At 44.9% G+C, this 21,805-nt stretch overlaps 1 protein-coding gene across 3 annotated transcripts in view; it reads right to left on the bottom strand.

Moving 5' to 3' along the window:
* Nucleotides 1–21,805, bottom strand: part of KDM1B (lysine demethylase 1B) — a 42,697-nt gene that overhangs the window by 18,799 nt on the left and 2,093 nt on the right. For 2 of the 3 annotated variants that reach the window (XM_084794707.1, XM_084794705.1), the window contains exons 2-11: nucleotides 19,124–19,223; nucleotides 17,990–18,117; nucleotides 16,576–16,665; nucleotides 15,217–15,328; nucleotides 13,245–13,361; nucleotides 8,296–8,334; nucleotides 6,140–6,371; nucleotides 3,975–4,159; nucleotides 2,582–2,758; nucleotides 2,221–2,295 (exon numbers count right to left, since the gene is read on the bottom strand). In XM_084794707.1, coding sequence (XP_084650833.1) covers nucleotides 2,221–2,295; nucleotides 2,582–2,758; nucleotides 3,975–4,159; nucleotides 6,140–6,371; nucleotides 8,296–8,334; nucleotides 13,245–13,361; nucleotides 15,217–15,328; nucleotides 16,576–16,665; nucleotides 17,990–18,117; nucleotides 19,124–19,210 — 1,242 coding nt within the window. In that variant the 5' untranslated portion in view covers nucleotides 19,211–19,223. Of the gene's footprint in view, nucleotides 1–2,220; nucleotides 2,296–2,581; nucleotides 2,759–3,974; nucleotides 4,160–6,139; nucleotides 6,372–8,295; nucleotides 8,335–13,244; nucleotides 13,362–15,216; nucleotides 15,329–16,575; nucleotides 16,666–17,989; nucleotides 18,118–19,123; nucleotides 19,224–21,747; nucleotides 21,778–21,805 lie in introns of those variants that run through there. The other variant, XM_084794706.1, reaches the window with a different exon arrangement.

Genomic DNA, 21,805 nt, shown 5'->3' on the forward strand with positions numbered 1-21,805 from the left:
CTTGTGGCTCCACCTTCTCCACCCTCTTTCTCTGAATTAACAGTGGCCAGCTTGTTTCTGTGGGCAGAACACTAAAGGCCGCCTCCCCAGACTTTGGATGTTAATAGCCTTCCCTGTAATATAAACTTTAAGTTTCCCAGGTAAAAAGCAAACAAGAGACACTGACCCTAACACCTAATACTGAAACACCACCAACACTTTTATAGCTCACAGCAGGGACCTCCTACTACAAACACTTCTTCCAACCCAACCAGCTTTCCCCCTTTGCCAACAGTGTGATGTGATCCACAATTTGAGTCCTCAATCCACCCAGGAGAAAAGTGTGTATGCATAGCCAACACCCTGAAATGTGACTTTGAATGTCTACTGCAAAGAAGGTACTGTTTACATTCTTTGGGCAAGATAGGGAAAAGTGAAAGGATTGAAATCTTAAATTTTATATTTGTGTGTGTGTGTGTGTGTGTGTGTGTGTGTGTGTGTGTGTGTGTGTGTGTGTTTCGAGACAGGGTTTCTCTGTGTAGCCTTGGCTGTCCTGGACTTGCCTTGTAGACCAGGCTGGCCTTGAATTCACAGCAATCCACCTGCCTCTGCCTCCAGAGTGCTGGGATTAAAGGTGTGTGCCACCGTGCCCAGCTTAAATTATGTATTTTTTAAAGATTTATTTTTATTTTATGTGGATTGGAGTTTTGCCTGCATGCATGTCTGTGTGAGGATGTCAGATCCCCTGGAACTGGAGTTACAGACAGTTGTGAGGTGCCATGTGGGTGCTAGGAATTGAACCCGGGTCCTCTGGAAGAACAGACTGTGCTCTTAACCATTACAGGCATCTCTCCAGCCCCAAAAAGACTTTACTATTTTTAATTATACACAGAAATGTCAATGTCAGTGCCAAGACCAAAAGAAAGTGTCAGATTTCCTGTGATCTGTCTGTTGTGGGTACTGGGAACTGAACTCAGGTCCTCTGGAAGACTTAAGTTATATTTAACTGCCTCTGCCAGCACTCAGGAGGCAGAGGCAGGTGGATCTCTGAATTTGAGGCCAGCCTACTCTATAAAGAGAATTCCAGGACAGCCAAGTCTATACAGAGAAACCCTGTCTTGAAAAAACAAAAAAATGAAAAAAAGTATATTTAACTTTGCCATCAATGAAAACCAAAGTTCTTGCAAAGTTTTAAACAGAGGTAATGGGTCTAACTTAGCAAATCAGAGAAAGCCAGGGGAAGGTTCCTGATATGATAAAAATTTAGATACCAATTTCTGAGACAGTCTCACTATGTAGTCCTGACTGGCCTAAAACCAGGCTTGCCTACAGCTCAGGATCTGCCTGTCTATCTTGTCTCTTAGTGCTGGGATTAAAGGTGAGCACCACTGTACCCAGCTGAACCATCCTCCCTCTACTCTCTTGCAGTCTATCTTGGCTAGACGTAAGGCATTTTCCAGTAACTGGCACGGTCCACATTTGCTAGGCAAAGCCAGCTTCCTTACACATCTATAGTCCTCAAGAAATCAGAATTCTAGTTCAGCCAGGAGTTAAGAGTCCAAGGAAATCTGAGGGCTAGTACAGAGTGAGGCCGGGGTGCCATCCTCAGTACTAAGGGTTTAAAAAAGGAAAAAGAAAAACGCTGAGTATTTCAAAACTTCCCCAAGAGACAATGAATTTCTGTGCTTTCATCTGTTGCCACAAACTATCCCATCACCTCTACTGGTTAACAATAACCTGCCAAGAACTTCTGTGGATTCCAGGTTAGAATAACAAAGTTCCTTCCTACCATCTAGGACCCTCCAAAGCTCTACCTGCTCTGACTGGCTCAATGCCAAGGCTTCTCTAGAACCTACTGTAAAGATGTAGCCGGGCACCATGGCGCACGCCTGTAATCCCAGCACTCAGAGGCAGAGGCAGGCAGAAGTTCGAGGTCAGTCTGGTCAGCCAAGGCTACACAGAAAAATCCCATCTTGAAAAACAAACAAAAACCAACCAAACAGAAAAAGGTGTGAGCTGGTACAGTTGTCACAGGCCTTTAATGTTAGCACTTGAGAGGCACAGGCATGTGACCTCAGTGAATTATAGACTAGCCTGGCCTATATAGTGAAAACTATCTCAAAAGGTCAGTGTGTGTGTTATTCTTCATTAAACTTAGGAATTGGTTTTTATGTCTTAGAAAATTTAGAGCAAAGGAGCCGTGAACCATCTGTGCCCAGCCCCACATCCCCAGAGTCTCACCTTCATCCCAAAGTTATGTAGTTGCCTAGCCGCTGCTAAGCCTGCTGGACCAGCCCCAACAACCAGAACTGATTTCTTTAAAGAGAAACAAAATACCAGTTAGAAGAGTGGTAACAAAATGCTGTTACAGTTGCTCTGGAAAGTTCTAACTGCCAAGCAATGCTAGTCTCTTTCTCTGGAGTCACTGGGGGGTCTGTTCTCCTATAGTGTGTGATGGCACCTGTGCTTCCATCTCCCCTGGGGCAGTCTTCACGGGCCTAGCTTATGCCTAGCAGTTGATGTGGTTTCTAGTACTGTCACAGCAATACACGAGCCTCTTCTCACCACCAAAGCCAGAGCTACTGCTCACCCAGTTGCTTACATTGTGATAGTGTTTAGGAAGAAGGTACTGGCCGGCTCCCACAGTGAGAACTCCTGTGTTGATGAGGCCTTTCCTCGTCATAAAGTAAAGAATCCGCTCCACTTCCTGTACGCAGCGAATGCGCACAAGGCCCCGGACGATGATGTGGGGAATGCACTTCTGAGGGGTAAGAGCTTCCTGTGTTCACAACAAAACCAAACCCAACAGCAAGGAAGTAAGTAACCCAATGAAAAACAAAAACCTAAGGCTAAAAGCGTATTTTTACATTTTATCGTTGAGACAAGGTCTAACTTTGTAGCTCTAGCTGGCCTTGAACTCAATAGATTCCCCTTCTGCTTCCTGAGTGCTGGAATTAAAGGTAGGTGTGTGTGTGTGTGTGTGTGTGTGTGTGTGTGTGTGTGTGTGTGTGTGCGCGCGTGCGTGTGTGTCACAAAGGCTGACCAGTTTGCTTTCTTTAAACCTAGCATTCCCTGCTCTTCCTACTTCCAATTTGCCTTCAGCCTTTCAAGTGGATGCTATGTTGATGCCCCAAATATTTATGCAGTCCTAATAAAAGCACTGGTCTTGCTCGGCTGGGGACAGAGGTAAATAAAAATCTTTGTTCAAGGGCTTATAATCCTCTTTTCGATTGCTTTCTGCCTTTCTGATAACACCCCTCAGCTCTTTGAACCAAGCTTTGCACCTCCTCATGCATTCTGACTCCACTTGGTCCAAAGCTGTTCTCAACATGGGCTGATCCTGTCTCCACCTGAAAATGCCTGGATTCACACAGATGAAGCACCTCTGATTAGAGAACATGAAATCTCAAATGTTCTCCAAATCTTTTGGCACTCAAGTCTCAGATCTGAGAGCATCTGGTCTGGATTGGGGATGCACAGCTGGGGAAGCCTATTCCAATAACTCAGAAACCTTTTTTTTTAAATCTATGTATTTATTATGTACAGTGTTCCACCTACATGTACACCTGCAGGCCAGAAGAGGACATCAGATCCCATTATAGGTGGTTGTGAGCCACCATGTGGTTGCAGGGAATTGAACTCAGGACCTTTGGAAGAGCAGTCAATGCTCTTAAACCTCTGAGCCATCTCTCCAGCCCCAGAGACTTCTTGAAAATTCCAAAAGCTGAGACTTCTGTTGCCAGTGTAAGAAGTAATCAACATGTATCTATTCACTTGTCTCACGTGGAAGTAGCACTGGAGTCCCCAGAGCAGAGGCCAGAGATAGAGCAAATACACCACGATGCATATAGAACGCACGGCCTCCTGAGCCATGTGCCCCAGTGGCCCTCTGGAGAGCCCGTGGTCTAAGGGCCTTGCCCTCCCTCCCCCTTAGCACTCTGTTCTTCACTGATACCCACTACTCCCATGATGCTGTACAGCACGCCCTGACTTACTTTGCAGTTCGTGTACCACAGAGCAAGGATGAGGTTTCTCAAAGCCAGGTACATGGTGGGGTCTCGCGAATACTCTGGGAACTCATAGAGTTCATCCAGCTCCATCACATCCGGCCGCACACACAGAGCTTTGCCACACTCGTTGGGCTGGTAGAATGGCTGGAAGTAGCGGTTCATCCCTAGAACTGACAGGTGGCGGACAAGCAGCTCTGCAAGCTGTAACCTTCACATCCGTAAGAAGCATCTGCACACTCGAGACTGTACCCTCAACAGTGTCCCCACATACACACACGTGCACGATCACACCCTCAACACGCACCCTCCCCCAATACACGTGTGCCCAGGCATACACAAAGGGGCTGGTAAGATGGCTCATTGAGTAAAAATTCTTGACATCAAGCCTGATGACCTCAGGTGAATCTCTAGGACCATATGGAAGGAGAGAACTGACTTTCCCAAAGGTGTCCTCTGACCTCCTATATGTGCTATGGCACATACATACATATAAATGCAATTTTAACAATTAAAAAGAAACCAAGTTCACTCTTTGGCACTTTCTGATTGTAAAGTGGAATAGTCCCAAAGCTCTGGTTACGTCCCTTGTCGGGCTGTGTTCCAGGATCCAGAGCACCCTGTTACTACCATTCTAGATACTAGTTTTTTACAAAGCTGGACAAATGCCATGAAGATGTTGTCTCCCAGCCTGCTTTAAAAAATAATAAAACAAAATTTAAAAAAAAAATCAAGCTGAAAAAAAAAGAGATGCAATAAGAGATCAATAACAACAACTAATTATGAAATAGAACAATGATAATATCATTATAATAAATTTATGTCAATGTGGTCAAAAATAAATAAATAAAAATAAAAAAATAAAATAAAGTTTACAGTGTTCTAAATGTTTTCGTATGTCATTAAATATACCCTCAGTGGCTTTGGGTCTTACTATGCAACCATTCCCCTCTCCTGGGCATTTATATCACACCTATTAAAACCATAAGCAACACTAAAGCACATTTTATATGCAAATGCAGTTTTGAACCAATTGGCTTTAATATATTAGCTTAGAAATTTTTGATAGTTCAGAAGTCCTACCGTAAGGTCTTTACACACTACCAAACTGTCCTCACAGATGTGTACTCTGGTAGCACTGACAGTAAGGTCTTTACACACTGCCAAACTGTCTTCACTGATGTGTTCTCTGGTAGCACACAGGTATATACTCTGGTGCCCAGCTCAGTGCACCTTCCAAACACTGGGAGCTTCCACACTAGCACTAGCCTCGATCTCCCTACAAACCCACTGTTAAGGATCACCCAGTATTATCAGCTAAGTCTTACTATTGGACCTTGATGGAAAAATCTAATTTCACCATAAAAAAATGGGATTTGTTCATGTACAGAGGGAAGATGAGGGGTTGTTAGAATCTGAAACCAGTAAGATATACTGCCCTGACATGAACGTCTGAATTTTTTAGAGTAGATCTCTACTGGTATTATTAGGGACAAAAAGAAACAAAACAAAACGAAACGAAAAAGCAGTGCTCACATGGCATAAAATTTCATTTTGATAAGTCAGTTTGTAAAATCTGTAAATGACACAGCTGTCCAGCTTGGAGATAAACACTCATCAAATCCTATATGTAACTCAGTTAGGAGTTATAGGCTTTCCAAGGTAAACTGTACATGTATGCTAATGTACAATAGACCCACAATGCCATCCTTCCTCAACATCCTCGGAGAACTAGGTCTGGGGCCCACTACCACACAAGTCCCTCAAAGCCATACATGCTCAGGTCACTCAAACGGTGAGCAGGCCCATCTCTAGATGACTTAACACCTAATACAATGAAGAGGCTATGCAGAGAGCTGCTCGTGATCAGATATCCTCTCTTCTGACTGCCACGGTCATGCACAATAAAGGCTACAATAAGGAATCTGCATACAATGAATACAGGCAAAACTAACCTCTTCCCACCAAGGTTGGCCGAATCCACAGATGAACAGCAGATGTACATGAAGGCCAACTGCACAACCAAATGCATGCACTACTGAGTGCTTTATATCATGCCACATACAGTGAGAGTCTTCCGCAGTTTGCTTACCCTTAAATTTCCAAGGAGAGGGCAAGGGGTGTAAGGGAAAGGGTACCAGAGCATCTCTCACCAAGTGGAGAGGGGGCCACTTTGGAGGGCTCCATCTTCCCTGGGCTGGCACTGCTGCTGGTGGTAGTGGTAGTGGCTGTGGCAGCGGCACGGTTTGTGCTGGTGCAGGAAGGGCTCATGCCAACACAGTCAGGGTAGTATGCAGAGAGCAGCGGCGCTGCCACACTGTGTTTCAGCAGAGGAGGCTGGATGAGCATGGAGTACCACCAGTGGTTGGAAACTTCCAGCACTCTCTGTGATGCATCGGCGGGAGGAAGAGAGGAAACGCACATACTGAGAGATGAACATCTTTATCCACAGCTCGCCTGTCCCCCCACATCCAGACTCAACAATTCTCAGAGTTTCATACAAAGAATCAAAAACAGCTAAGGACACCAAGAGACAATATTTCTTAGGTAAAATTCTTCCCCAGGGACAGGAAGGCGCCCCGAACCAGAAACACCCACACACTAACACTAGGTAAGCATGCGGCTTCCATAATATCCCAGGTCCGCCTTCCCCAACCCACTTCTTTGCGGTGATGGTTATATTTTAAAGGTCAACCATTGGCAACCTAGGAAGGCCTAAGGAAAGATTTTCAAATGAGGAACTGTCAGCATCAGGTCAGCCTGTGGGGGCTGTCTTGCTTGCTAACTGACCCAGCCCACTGTGAGTGGCACCTTCCCTGGGCTAACCCCTCACCTGGGTAAACGTTAAGAGAACTATCTACACAAAAAAAGCAGAAAGCAAACAAGCACGCATGTGTTTACTCTGTTTGGTCTTGACTACACTTATGATGTAACTAGCTGCTTCAGTTCCTGCCTTGATTTCCCCTCAATGATGGAGTCTGAACCAAATACACCCTGTATCGCTCCTACACCACTTCTCATCTGGATGTTCTACCACAGCGGCAGAAATGAAACTAGGACGTTTGCTCAGCTCCAAGCAAAGAATTCAGCTACTGACATCCAGAATCTGGCAACTTAAAAATCATGAATCCAGGCTGATCCCATTCTGTTTCCTGGGCCACGCCGCTGAGAAGGAAGCTGAGCAGACCCACCCTAACATCCTGCTAGGAGCCTCTAGCTCTCTCTCTGCTGGAGGCCCACTGTAGGGGGATGCTCCAACTGGTCTCCCCATGCTGCCAGTGAAAAACAGCAACCAGTAGGCTCTTGCTAGCTGCCAGTCCAGGACGCCTGACCATGGTGGCTGCTTGGCATGCCCAAGGCCAGGCCTCGTTACCCAGCAGCACAGAAGCACAGCAATGCAAGTCTTTCTGCCTTGCGCATACAGCCTCTGCCTTAAAGTCAAGGCTCTTCTGAGTATAAAACAGCCTTAATATTAGAGCCAGTGGAGAAGGTATTCCAGTTGCACTTAAGCTGTTTCTCCTTCTTTCTATAAACTCATCCTGTTTACCCCCAATCCAGGAACCACCTGCTCCATATGGGAATGACACTTAATAAAAATGTAAACAGAACCACTCATTTAAAGAAGAGAATGGATTCAAAGTAAACATAATATATACCCCTTCTCCCTTTATCTGAAAACTTGCTATGGTCCTTGAACTTGAGACACTGAGGACAACCCCAAACCACTAATTCTGAATCATGGATTAGACTTGGAATTTAGAATATTCAAAATCATTTTAAACCAGATCAGGTTACATGGCAAGTAGAGTTTGCCAACTCAAGTGGCAAAATTTGCCAGAAACAGCTGGATTGTGCCAGGGCATGGCCAGCTGGGCATGCTAAACCCCCTTCTGTGTCTGAGCAGGGGCATGGCAGAATGGCTACCTTTTAGTCAGAAAGCCCCAGAGCCCTCTCCTGCTGCTGAGTCCAGGCCAAGAGAGTCAAACCATGGCCAGCCTGTTGTCTTGGAAGGACTGAGTGGAGCAAAGTTCATAGCCACGTTTAACAAACAAGCGTATGAAGCTGATCCCTGCAGCAAGGTGGGGGCAGCATCTTCCCTCCTGTGCACTTAAGTGTGAAGCAATATAACTTCACACTCTACACTGTGAGGGGCAGTGAGTCTACAGTAGTGCTACCACCGTCGCCGTCTATGACGATGGGCATTTTCACAATGCAGTCACCATGGCAGAGTCGAAGACTTTGCTGTACATCCAAACAGACCTTATCGTTAATAGCCCAGTTAACCCTGATCCAGAGCACAAGTACTCACTAGATCCTCGGGGAAAGAACAGTGGTCAGGGCTGTCCGGCTGCAAAAGAAGACCAGATCTGAATTAAGTGTCTGTGAAACATACAGTCTTAGGTGTCCATTTTCTTCCAATATGGTACCTTTTTTTTTTTCAAACCTATTTAACTGGCAAAGAAAAATGTCTGACGTGCACTAGAATGAGAGTGTGGGAAGATGGTACTTTAAGATGTTCCCCAATGAAAAAAGGGCTGTACTAGCGCAGAGAAGGCTGTGACAAGATACACACGTTTGGAAGACATGCAGGCCTGGTGTTCTCTCATGGAACTAGCGCTGTGCATCAGATAAACACACCCAGTGACTTTCACCTCGGAGTACATTGCTACAGGCCCTGTAACGTGTGCGCTAAGCAATGCACAAGAAGGTTCAAAGGCTGAGGACAATGTTCATGAAAGAGTCTGTGTGCTGGTTCAGTCCTCGCACTGCACCGAAGAACCTCAAAAAAGGAAACATGGTCAGCAAGCATGGTGGCAGCACCTGCAATCTCAAGTGCTTTGGAGGGTGAGGCAGGAGGATGGACAGTTCCAGCCTGTAGCAAACAGTGAGTTCACAGCTAGCCTGGATGACTGACTCCAAAGCCAGCCTGAGCTACACAGAAAAGGACAGAAAAAGCATTTGAAACAAATTTCACTGTACATATTTCTGAAGTCCAAAGAAGTTCTGTTTGTGATAGAAGAAAGCTAAGTACAAAGTCCATCAGCAATAGAACAAGTAAGCTAAGGATATTCAAACACTGTCATGCTACACAGCAGTGACAGAACAAGTGGCAACTACATGCCACAACACAGATGGACCTCGACAGCAGTTCTGAAATAGCACACTGCACGAGTCCATTTATGTGAGAATCAAAAACAAACAAAGCCAAATCCATAATACTGTAAGCTAGAAAAGCAAGCAGGTGATTTACTCTACGGAGCAAAGTCGGAGGCTGTGATTGACAGGAGTCACCAGGCACCTGCCAAGTATTCCATTTCTATATCGGGAGCCAGATGAACAGGTACTTGTGAGAATTCACTGGGCTGGGCATTTTGATATGTGTGATTTCTCTTTCAACACAAAAATACTGCCTAACTGAAGGCTGGGAGAACACAGAGCCTAGCAGATCCAATCTCCAGACTACATGCCAAAGAAACTCCTCTTACACGAGTACATTGGTAGAGACCTGGGCAAGCTGAGGCAACAGCACTCCAGGAAACACATCGGAAGCAGCCAGGACTTAGAAAAAGACACTTTATCTCTCCTTGAACAGGGAAGCAGATGCGGTACAGGAGATCCATGGCTCTCAGACACTACTCAGCAAGGATAAGCCAGAGCTGTAGGCATCAGAAGCCTTGGGTTGAACAGAGAGCAGAGGAAGAGCAAAGTGGTGTGTCGCACACACAGTATTCTCCCTGACTGAAACACACCCTAGGTACCTTCCTAGGCCCGGTACCCACAAGAGCAGGCACTCATTTTCCGAGGCACGTGTACTTTCTCTTATATCGTTCAGAGGCCTTCTACCTGGAAGGTGAAGCTAAGAATCGATCATGGCTTTTTAAATTACTAAACCAATTACAAGTGTTCTCATAAAATTGTGTGTGTGCGTGTGCGTGTGTGTGTGTGTGTGTGTGCGCGCGCGCATACAGACACATGTATGGTTATGCACATTAGCCCAGACTAGCCATTCTAGAATGTATACATATTCCAGGATATATATGTGAATATACTTAATTTGTGTATTAAGATCAGCCTGGCCTACATAGCAAAACCCTGTTCAGAACAACAACACACTTCACAAGTCTTGGCAGGTGTCAAGGATTGCCATAATCCCAGTCCTCAGAAGGATAGGACAGCAGGGTCATCCCAACCTCAAAGCTGGCCTATCTCAAAAATGCCATTATTCTTCCTTTTTTAAGGCTTAGTGACAATAGAAAGAGTAAATATAGTCTTTGAAAATACTCAAAATGTATGCATATCTAGATTGTGTAAAGAATTATATACAAATCAGGAAGACTGACTGTCCAAAACTATTGAACTAACACAAGCACAGCTGAGAAACAACAGAAGCCACAGATGTTAAAATAGACAACCGTGATTCCTTCAGAACCCAACCCAGTTCTGCCACGACACAAGGCTACTCCTTACCCACTCACCCACAAAAATGAAACACAAGACACTTGCACAGAACCGTCACTAGTTCCATTCACACAAACGTTTACAACACAGATGTCCTTCCACTCGGCAGTGTGGAAACACTACGGCATGCACACAGACATTGCAACACTCCTGAGAAGTATAAATATTGAACAAGCTCGGCTTGCAGGCTGCGGCCTGTACCATAGCTCTGCAGGCCGACGATCTTCCTGGAATGCACAGAGTGAGTTCAAGGTCAGGCTGGGCAGCTTAAAGAGACTCTTCCCCAAAAAGGAGAAAGAGGGCTGATAATATAGTTTTGTACTTCAATGCTTGCCTATTATTTGTGAGGCCCCAGGTTCAGTGTGCAGCACGGCAAGAAACACCGTCAAAACAAAACGCCCTATTGATCCACACACAATCATTTTTTAAATGTATTTTATACAGCGAAAGACCCCAAACACTGAAAGAGCACACCAGGCTGATTCCAGCTTTATGAAGCTAAGAGTCAGAAAGCCTATGGCGATAGACAGAACGGCTGACTCTGGCGGTGGGGAGGAAGGAACGCGAGTGCGCAGGATGAAGGAAATGCTGCGACGCAGATTGGCATTCTGGCTGCACCCTGTAGACATTTTCTAAAACTCAACAAGACCCCATGCTCCACGCACAGAACTACAGTATGTACTCATCTCTCAGAAATGAAAACAAGATGCATGTTCTCACATGTAAAAAGTACACCAATATGCTTAGGGGCTGAGCTCCACAGTACAGCGATTCCCTGGCGTGTGCAAAGCTACAGGTTCAATCCCCAGCACCACTCGGTGTGGGCACAGTTCCTATTTGATCACTGAGTCTGACTTTAAGATACAGCCTAACACTGGGCATGGTGGTGTACGCCTGTAATCCCAGCACTCGGGAGGCAGAGGCAGGTGGATTGCTGTGAGTTCAAGGCCAGCCTGGTCCACAAAGGGAGTCCAGGACAGTCAAAGCTAACACAGAGAAACCCTGTCTCAGAAAACCAAAAAAAAAAAAAAAGACACAGCCTAATGTATTCACATAGACCAGGCTGGCCTTCAACTTGCTATATGGGGAACACTGGCCTTGAACTCCTGAGTCTCCCGCTCCACACTCAGCTGACTTTTTTTTTTTTTTTCAATCTTATAAAAGCAGTTTGGATACTCTTATTAAAGCCTTAAAGTGAGTCTGTCATAACAAATCTATGTTTAAAATTGTATTGGAAAGATGAATGAACCATTAAGACTATATCCTCCGGCCTGGAGAGATGACTCAGATGTTAAGAGCACCACCGCCTGCTCTTCCAGAGTTCCTGAGTTCGATTCCTAGCAACCACATGATAGTTTACAACCATCTATAATGAGATCTGGTGCCCTCTTCTGGCCTGCAGGTATAAAGCACTCATATACATTAATTAAATAAATAAATCTTAAAAAAAAAAAAAGACTATATCCTCCACTCCCCACCCACAGCCCCACCCCCCTGCAATGCTATGTTAATGTTTGTACCCAGGGCTCCCGGCCTGCTAGGCAAGCACTCTACCACTGAGCCACATTCTCCAGGCTGAGAGTTCACCCTTGAAGACAGGGAGAGAAAAGATGGCTCAGAGAACTTTCTGTTATGTAGCTGTGTATGTATTTATAAATACATACAACCTGCTCTGGTTAAATCTTAAGGTTATTATCATGTAACACGTATATACAGCATACTTATGTGAGTGCCCCATCCCTGAGCTCTACCCATAGGCCTCAACACTGTTTTCACACAGTGAGTGCGGTCACTTTAGTTTTACCCACCCACGGGAGGGAGGAGGCGCTTTCCCTTTGCAGAAGAGAACAAATCCCGGGGCTACTCCAAACACTGTGGCACTGAGCTACATCACCAACCCAATAACATTTCCTAATTTGAACCATAAGTTTAAAAAACAACCCTTTGATCATAAACTTCACAAAACTTTGCACTTATTGTTTAGAATGGATGTGTTTAAAGCAGCAGAGCCCTTCGTGGGCAAGGACTTTGTGTCCGACTATACACCGAAAACGGCTGTATTTACTATCTGCCATCACCCTTCAAGTCAAGAAAAAGAGCTATTTTGACTGTGGGATTTGATACCCAATATTCTTTAATATTCAAAGTAGGAGACGTTTGTGTAGATCAGTACGTTTCCCACATTTCCAAACCCTAACTGGCAAATTTCAGAACAGGCATACTAACTATGGCTGATGCCTAACTGCCCGTCATAGCCATTCACCCTGCCCTCCTCACTGACAAAATGCTGCTTTGCCTGGTGTTGTAATATACAGGGAAACACACAGAATGGTGAAGCATTTCCTTCCTTTGCCCTCATGCAGTCTAGCATACAGTTGTGCAACTCTGTTCTAGCCAATGACATGAGCAAAACCCTAACAGGCCAGCTGCTACCCAATGAAAGAGGGACAGACTCAGCTACGACACTACTCTTGCCCTTTGCCTCTTTTCTGCTTTGAATTCAGACATAGTCCCTCGTCACTTGAGGATGGAAGATAAACTAAAGATGGACTGGACAGGAAACTGTGTTCTTGGGTAACTAAACCAACCCCAAACAGCTCATTACCAACCTGCCTATAGTAAAGGAAAACTCTTACTCGATTACCCCATGTTGGGCTTCTGTTTACATACAGACCAACACAGCCCTATATAATGAGAAAATGACACAGAAAATGACAAAGACATGCTACCATTACAAACAGGTTGGTGTATAAACTATTCAAAAGGCCGCCAATTCAAAGGCCACCACAGAACTCATACCTTGGTAATAGTATTTGGTTTCATGTCACAGCGGTAAGTCCTCGCCATGTGTGGGGTAAGCTGGATTTCCTTGGTAAGCTGCCTCCACTTTCCACACTCAGGTTTTGTGCACTGAACCTACACGGGAAATTAAGGCAAGATCAATAAACTGCCTAACCTTGAGCTACCACATCTGCTCTCCAATTACTCTCCTACATCTGTGAGCCTAGGACTTGAGCCTGGGGCTTAATGCATGGTAGGAAGCTGCTCTGGCATTCAGTTACATCCGCAACCCCGTGGCTACCCTAACAATTCCAGCATTTCTTTATTTCCCTTGCTTCATCATACCCATTTTAACGCCATCGGGGTAATTTCCGATTCAATGCTATCTCACGCTACAGCATAATGAAAAGAAATTTTGAAAACTGTCATCAGAAAGACTTTCCAGCTCAAGCCCAAGGAAATAAAGAGTTAAATTTAGATACTACTACTGAAAAAGTATGGACATGAACTGTTCCAGGGTCACTGAAAGGGTGAGAAAACTGATAAAAATTCAAATCAAGTTTGGCAATGCAGTTCCTCACACTGTGCCTGCGCTAATTTCTCAGCCTGACAAACAGCCACAGTGCGTGCCAGGAAGCACACGGCTTTTAGGGGCTAGCTCTGCAAGCTCGTTGTATTATTCCAAAACAGAAAATTCTGCATATCCGTATGTAGACAGAGGAAGTTAGATCTGGCTCTCCACATACCCAGAAATGAAAATGAGTCAATGAGCTAGATGTGAAATCTAAATCAGTAAAATTCTTCTATGAAAGCACAGAGATGGAGCTTTATGACCTCAGATTTGGTAGTGAGTTCCTAGCAGGGACCAGAGACATAAAGAAAATATGATAAAAGTTTATCATCAGAACTAAATGACCCATACAAAGGAAAAACAACCTGCAGAAAAAAATGTCTGCCAATCGCAGAGCTGGTAAGGGTTTTATATCAAGAACATGTAAGTAATTCTCACGAAAAGAAAGACAGCTCAACTTGAAAATGGCCAAACAGCACTAGCACTCAGAAATACAAAGCAAAACTACAATGAGTTGCCTATTCACATCCACTCACACAGCTGGCTTTGCAAAACACAAATAAGAGTTGGTGAGGATGAAGGCAGGAGAGTCAGGAGTTCAAAGTCACCCTTAACTACTTAGCAAGTTTGAGACCAGTCTGCTCTACTTGACACCCATCTCAGAAAAGGCAAAAATAGCAAGGTGTGGCAGCCTTTAATGCCAGCACTGGGGAGGCAGAAAACAGGTGGACCTCTTGATTTTGAGGACATCCTTGGTCTTCTCAGTGAGTTCAAGGCCAGCCAAGGATACATAGGGAGGCTTCTGTCTCAAACAACAAAAAGCTAAAACCAAAAAAAGAATTGGTGATGGTGTGGAGAAACCCGACCCCCACACACTTCAGACTACAGTGAAAAATGATGGATTGGCTATGGGAAGAGTTTGGAAGTTCCCGGAGTTAAATTCCAGCCTTTCAGGAGCATGGCAAATACAAGGCCTCTTGGGCAACTTAGCAAGCCCTGACTCAAAATAAAAAGGAGGAGTGGGCTGGGAGTGCACCTCAATAGTACAGGACATGACCTAGCACGCTCAAGCGCCAGGACCACCAAAACCTAACCAACTACAGAAATGCTATACCCTAGGTATATATGCCTAAAGAACTGGAAAAAGATGTCTGATTATTTGTAACCCTGGTCATACTAGCTGAAAGATGAAGCAACCCAAGTGCCTATCAAAAGATGGGTGGATAAATACAAAGCCAGATGGTAGTGTGTGACACTACTTTCTTCCTTAGGCAATACTGAGTTAGCAGAGATTTCTGCAAAACTTAAAAGTATTTGCTCTAGTAAGTCTAGAAATAACTCAAGAAACATTTCCTGCAAAGCAGTACTGCTACCACCACTCAAGCTTTTAGTGCACTGGGCAGCAGTGGCCCTCCTTACCCAGTAGGGCAGCTGCTGGTCTGCCATGAACGCCTTGGGGCTTGGCTCAGTCTTGCCATTGCTGGTCCACACTCTCTTCCATGCGCTGTATTTGTCATATCCATCTTTGTGGCTAAAAACCATTTTAAAAAAAAGTCAACCTACAGGTTCATCAGGTTTCACTATAATTTGGGTTGATGTCGTTTACTTTTGATGACTTTACTATTCTTAGGCACATGGACAGATGTTATGAGGAATGTTATAACAGCACGTCTGTAACAGACTAGGAGGAGGAGGGGCCTACTCTGGACAGTTACATCTATAATAAACAAGGGCAGAGTCCTAGATGGTGAAAACTTTCACAAGGCAAATCCTACAGCAACCGTTAAATTTTTAATAGGGGAAAATAAACATTCAATTAAAATTGGAGGGGGGAGCCGGGCAGTGGTGTCACACACCTTTAATCTCAGCACTCGGGAGGCAGAGGCAGACAGATCTCTGGGTTTGAGGCCAGCCTGGTTTACAGAGCTAGTCAAGAACAGCCAGAGTTGCAGTGAAACCCTGTCTCAAACACTCCTCCTAACCCCACCAAAAAAAAAAAAAAAAGAACAAAACAGAAAACTATTAATAAAAGCCAAAGCAAGGCCTGGTGACATAAGCCTGCAATCCCAGCTACTCAGGGTGGAAACACAAGCTCAAGGCCTGCCTAGGCTATGAACAATAATAAATAAAAAGAGAGGATGGCAGCCCAGGGCTCTGCCAACTCCTCCCAAATGTCTGTACCCTATCTTTATACACTGTGACCAAGCTCTCCAGAGCTTACATATACCTGACATGTGTCATAGCAGACACATGAGCCTGCACACATACCAAGTTATAACAGTTTTTCCTCTTAAATTTCATACATGTATACACTGTATGCTGATTACATTCTCCTTTTCTTACCCCCACTTTGTTAACCCCCTCAGCCCCACTAGATAGTTTTGCTTCTACATTTATCTCATGCATACCAATGTGATTTTGTTACCTATATAAAATCTAGGAACCACAATTGAGAAAATGCACATACTATGTAATAACCATCTTTCAGAATATCTTAATTCACTCAGTGTGGGTATCTCTAGTTGTACCCACTTTCCTGTAAGTAGCATGACTTCACTCTTACTGTATGTTTTCCCCGTCCAACCCTGTCCATGCACACCCAGGTTTGACCACTGCGTGTCATGCTTACAGCACTGAATCTCTGGCCACACTTCGGGTCATCACAGGCATTAGATGGCCCAGTAACTTATGAAGCCCAGGAGGTCTCAGCTTTGTCACCATTCTCCTCAGGCCTTTTCACATCCCTTCCACCACAGAGCTCTCACTCAAGAAACAAACCTTCTGTAGTAGTGGTCAAAGCATTCATTGCAGAAATGTTCCCCACAGGAAAGGTGGTACCAGCGCGAGGTGTAGCCATTTTTGGCACATCTGAAAAGAGCAGAAACATGTAGCTTTGGTAATGAAGGCTTTTCTTCCCACTTGTTTTTATTTAAGGAGCTTGTCACCTGGGCCCATCCTGCAGCATTTCCACTTCTAATAGCCAGGGGCTAACAGGGGAAGCTAGGAGGAGTTGAAAGGTCAAACAGGTTGAGGCTACCTGAAATGCTTAGGATCAAAAAGATGTTCTATGGGTTTCAGAATGCTTACTCATGTACAGTGAGACCTCGGGAGCAGAGAGGAGGGTGTGGGACCCAAATATAAACATAAAGGTTTCTGGCACTCAGAAGTTCCAGAGGTTAAGATTTTGCATTTCAAGTTACAGACGTACTTGCTTCCTCAGAACAGTGGCAACAGGGGGCGTTGAGGCTGGGTGGCTGGCTGCCTGGGGCCCTGGAGTCCAACCACGACTCAGGAGCATGAATGGTGTCTCATGAAGCAATGACTCCGCAATAGCATCTGCTCAGCTGCGGCCTCAACAGCAAACAAGCAGGCTGGCGGTACCACTGATCAAGCGGCCGGTGGCACAGCACAAGAAGTCACATCACCATGGACATGGCCACCTTGTGTTCGGACCCAGGTGCATTTTGTTTGTTCAGATTTTACTGAGCCAGCCTTTACTGAAGAGTTCTCTATGGAACTAAAAGTCCTAACTGTGCCACAGCAGTCACAAATGCATGCTGGGACTAGAGTTGGTGCTGTAGGTTTCTGGGTTTGGTTTTGTCTTGAGGCAGGGTCTATAGCAGCCTGGGCGAGCTTCCAGTTTACTGTGTACTGAGGAAGACCTTGAACTAACTCTTGGTGCTCCTGCCTCCACTTCCCAATTACCAGGCGTGTGCCAACACGTCCAGTCTACAGAGCACTGGGGTGGAAGCCAGCTCCTGGCACATGTTAGGCAAGCACTGTACCAACCAAGCTACCTCCGATCACCAACTCTAGAGTTTGAGACCTGCACACGGATATGAAGAGGCGGCATGCTATATGAGGTAAACAGCCAACAAAAAACCATACGTGGGTTCCTACCACAAGCCTGAGCCTGTAATGTCCTACACCCTGAACCTCAAGGCCCAGGGCTGCTACAGAGAAGGCTGGGTGTCTGAGGACCCAACTGATGTGGATGTGACCTCTCCTGCTAGGTTAGATACTACCAGAGTGTCGAGGAAGCTGTGGTGTGCGGTGACTGTCTACACAGTCAGAATTAGCAGGTTACAGTTCCTGCACTTGTCTTTAGAAGGACAGCTTGGAGGATGCTTATCCCCACAAAGCACATGCTCACGGGCAGACACACAAGGTCAAGGTAAGCCTTCAAACAGACCTCTCAGAAGCGCTTGCAAAGCACACAGGATACATTGCCGTGCAGCCTGCCTTTTCACATTTCCTGTACTTCTTCTCTGACGAACCATCTTCATCCTCATCTGCGTTCTCTACTACTTTCTTCTTTGCCTATGGAAGAATCCGCTGATGTCAAGATTTCACTGCGTACAGGAGGGCTCGTGGCAACTGAAGGTTTGCTACTGAGGTCACACGAGAGCTGGAACTTCTAAATGTCATTATGCTTGTAGCATTTGGGATTAAAACGTGTGCACTAGGCAAACACTTAACCAACTGACATTCTAAATGTGAAGGTCAACAGCATCCTGGCGATAGGACAGGGCTGGGCAGTACTGGGCAGTACCACAGCTTGTATAAACAACCCACTGTCTTACTAGAGGAGCTAGAAATACCATCTTAATGACAGGTAAGTTCAGAACAAACATCCATGAGCTTTTCTTAAGGAAAAAAGTGACAGCCAAGATAAGTCATTTTGGAGGACTGGAGAGATGGCTCAGAAGTTAATAATAGCACTTACTGCTCTTATAGAGGACCCAAGTTTGTTTCCCGGCACCCACAGGGCAGCTCACAACTGTCTAACTCCAATACCAGGAGATCAAATGCCCTCTTCTGACCTCTGTGGGCACTAGACACATATGTGGGTACACATACATACCTGCAGGCAAATGTTCATACATACAAGATTTTTAAAAACCCTTAAAAACATAATTTACAAACTAAGAAATGTTTTTCCTCGCTTAAAACAGGTAAGTCAGTATGGAAAAATTTAAAGCTAGAGGGAAAAAAATCTAGAGAATTAAAACACTCAGCTTTTACTGAATACTCTTCTATACACAAACCTTCCAACATCAAGCAACAAGCAGCTCAAATCCAAATTCCCTTGAATGACATAAAGCCAGGCATGACCCGGCCTGAATGCCACACTCTGGAAGCAGCCACCTGGGCTGCGATTTCTCCCAGCACCCCTCTGGGATCCAGTCTTTGCCCTCCCAGCCCCTGCTGCACACTCCACACGCGACCATGAGCCCCTCCACAGAGGGCAGCACAAGGTGGTGGCTGTGCAGCTCTAACTCTCCAGTCCCCGTCATAATTATGTCCTTGAGTGAACAAAGAGTACCTGCCGCCCGGAGCTCCTCAAAGGCAGACTATCAGGACAAAGCTCAAAAGCACCTCTCTTCTTTGACCTCCCTCGAGGTGCCGCCATTGTTTTGGAAAATCTGGAGAGGGGTGGTTAAACCATTAAATTATTAGTATCTGCGAATATTTCAATCCATTGTCATGGGGTGGTGCTGCTTGACTAAAAAGCCCCCTCATGATGCCTGTGTTGTCACATACAGAATGACAACAGCCCAAGCATGCTGGGGTGCACCTGTAAAAAAAAAAACTTGGGAGGTAGAGGCAGGAGGATCAGAAGTTCCAAGGTTATCCCTTGCTACACAACAAATCCAGGGCACTGAAACCTTGTCAGTCTGTTGTTATGGCCCCTTCACCTACTATGTTTCCTATTTCCTGAATCGTGATGTTTTAGTATTAAAATTACTCATTTCTTCTTGGTCCAAGCTGGCAAATACCGGGCACACTGTACTGGAATACTCAGAAATAGAATACAGGAATCTGGATTCCATAAAAGCACTAGTATCTCCTATCAGACAAATACTAAGAATTTTCAACCTCAGCTGGACATGGTGGGACACACCTGTAATCCCAGCACTCTGGGAGGCAGAGGCACGAGGATCTTTGTGAGTTCGAGGCCAGCCTGGTCTACGAAGCAAGTCCAGGACAGCTAAGGCCACACGGAGAAACCCTGACTCAAAAAACCAAAAGAAAAGACTGTGCAAACTAGTCTGTTAACAGCATGGTTAGACAAGCGTTACGAACAAACAACTAGTTGGGCATGGTCACTCATGCCTGCAATTCCAGCAGAGACGGAGATGGCGGCTGAGGGCTGGAAATTCATAACCAGCTTCAGCTGCACAGTGAGTTCAAGGCCAGTCTGGACATGAGAGACTATCTCAAAACCAAGCCCCCCCCCAAAAAAAAAAAAACCCAAAAATCTCTAAATTAGACACTGAAACCACGAAAGATTATAAGCTATTAGAAAATATTTAGTAAGAAAAAGCTTACAGCTAACAACATATGGATCTAATTATTCAAGCCTTCCCTATCATGTGACCTCTCTCATACATCAAATGAAGGAATTAAAAATAAGTAGGGCATTGTATGGACAAGTGACGTGGAAGCAAGGAAGTGGTACCACAGAAGACAGTAACCTTAAAAGTCACACCACGTTAACCTTGTAGTACTCAGTTCCCATCTGTATATTCTTGCCCACAAGACCAGTTCTCATAACTTATTAAAATCACAGGGAAATTCTTATATTCACACATTTTTTTTTCAAGACAGGGTTTCTCTGTGTAGCCTTGGCTGTCCTGGACTTGCATTGTAGACCACGCTGGCCTGGAACTCACAGAGATCCACCTGCCTCTGCCTCCCTGAGTGCTGGGATTAAAAGCGTGCGCCACCACCGCCTGGCCTTACATCCACACAATGCAAGAAATCACGACAATACTGTAAACAGTTGAAGTTTTCATTACTTTCTTAAAGCCAGTATAAAGCTAACTACAAACACATAAATCCTGCGTATTCCAAGACGCAGAATACTTCTTTTTAAAGAGGTGTGGTGGTTTTTTCCTTTATGTTTATGTACTTGGCAGAGGTGGGCACGTACCGAAGCACAGATGTGGAAGTCAGAGGTCAAACTCTGGGAGGAACCTGTTCTCTCCTCCAATGTGGGTTCCAGGGATCAAACTCATTAAGTTTGGCAGCCAATGCCTTTTTACCTGAAGATCCATCTCCATGCCTCAGTGGCCCCCAGCAGGGGTGGGGTGCTAGGAGTTCAGTCCAATGATAAAAGGCAAGCCCAGTATGCATGAGACCCGGAACTAAATCCCCAACGTGCACAAAAAATAAAATTGGCCATATGGAGTCTACTATACTGATAAAGTACTAATAATATTTTTGAAAACACCACCTACCTCCCACTATTGTTACACAAAGGCTTTCTAGATCCCATTGCACTTTAACTTATTCTATGCTGTATTGGGGAATACAAGCTACTAGGCAAGCACCTATCACTGAACTACAGCTCATGCCTTATTTGTACTTTCAAAAGGGTGTCCTACTTAACCCTTCACATAAATATAATTTTCACATAAATAAAAATACATGTAAAAACATGTATTCTGCAGTCCCAAAATGAGCCACAAATAGAACATGTAAATATTAGAATATATAAATATTCTATGTTTATGAAGCCTAGTTAGCATACTTAAGTACTGTAGCAAAAAGGAAGCCCAATGTGAGGTTGAGGACCATAAGGAATCAGTGCTGATTCATCCAACACTGAACAACACCCAGCAGGAGTGCACAGCTCCTAAAGGCAAGCAAGCATGGTTGCCAGAGGTCTCAGGCCTTTACATCTACACCATGGAAAAACAGGCACAAACGGGCACCACGAAATGTCTGAAGAAACGTGAACCCTGTAAAAGCAAGAAGTGCACATCTCCACCTTCAGCTATACAACTGAGAGTGATGTGTTTCCACTTTTCCACTGCTGCTGACTCCATTAAAATGAAGGGGAAAACAATGGGAAGTTGGAAAACTACTGTTGTAAATCACACTCTCAGAAATGAAGTGTTGTTCTAACGAACAAGTACAATGAATGAATGCTTTCCCACCTACCTCTTCTCGTGTTAGCGCAGGGTTTCACATGTAGCCCTGACCACTCCGACTACTGGCA

The sequence above is a fragment of the Acomys minous genome (assembly GCF_964271855.1).
Source record: "Acomys minous genome assembly, chromosome: 9".
NCBI lineage: Eukaryota > Metazoa > Chordata > Mammalia > Rodentia > Muridae > Acomys > Acomys minous.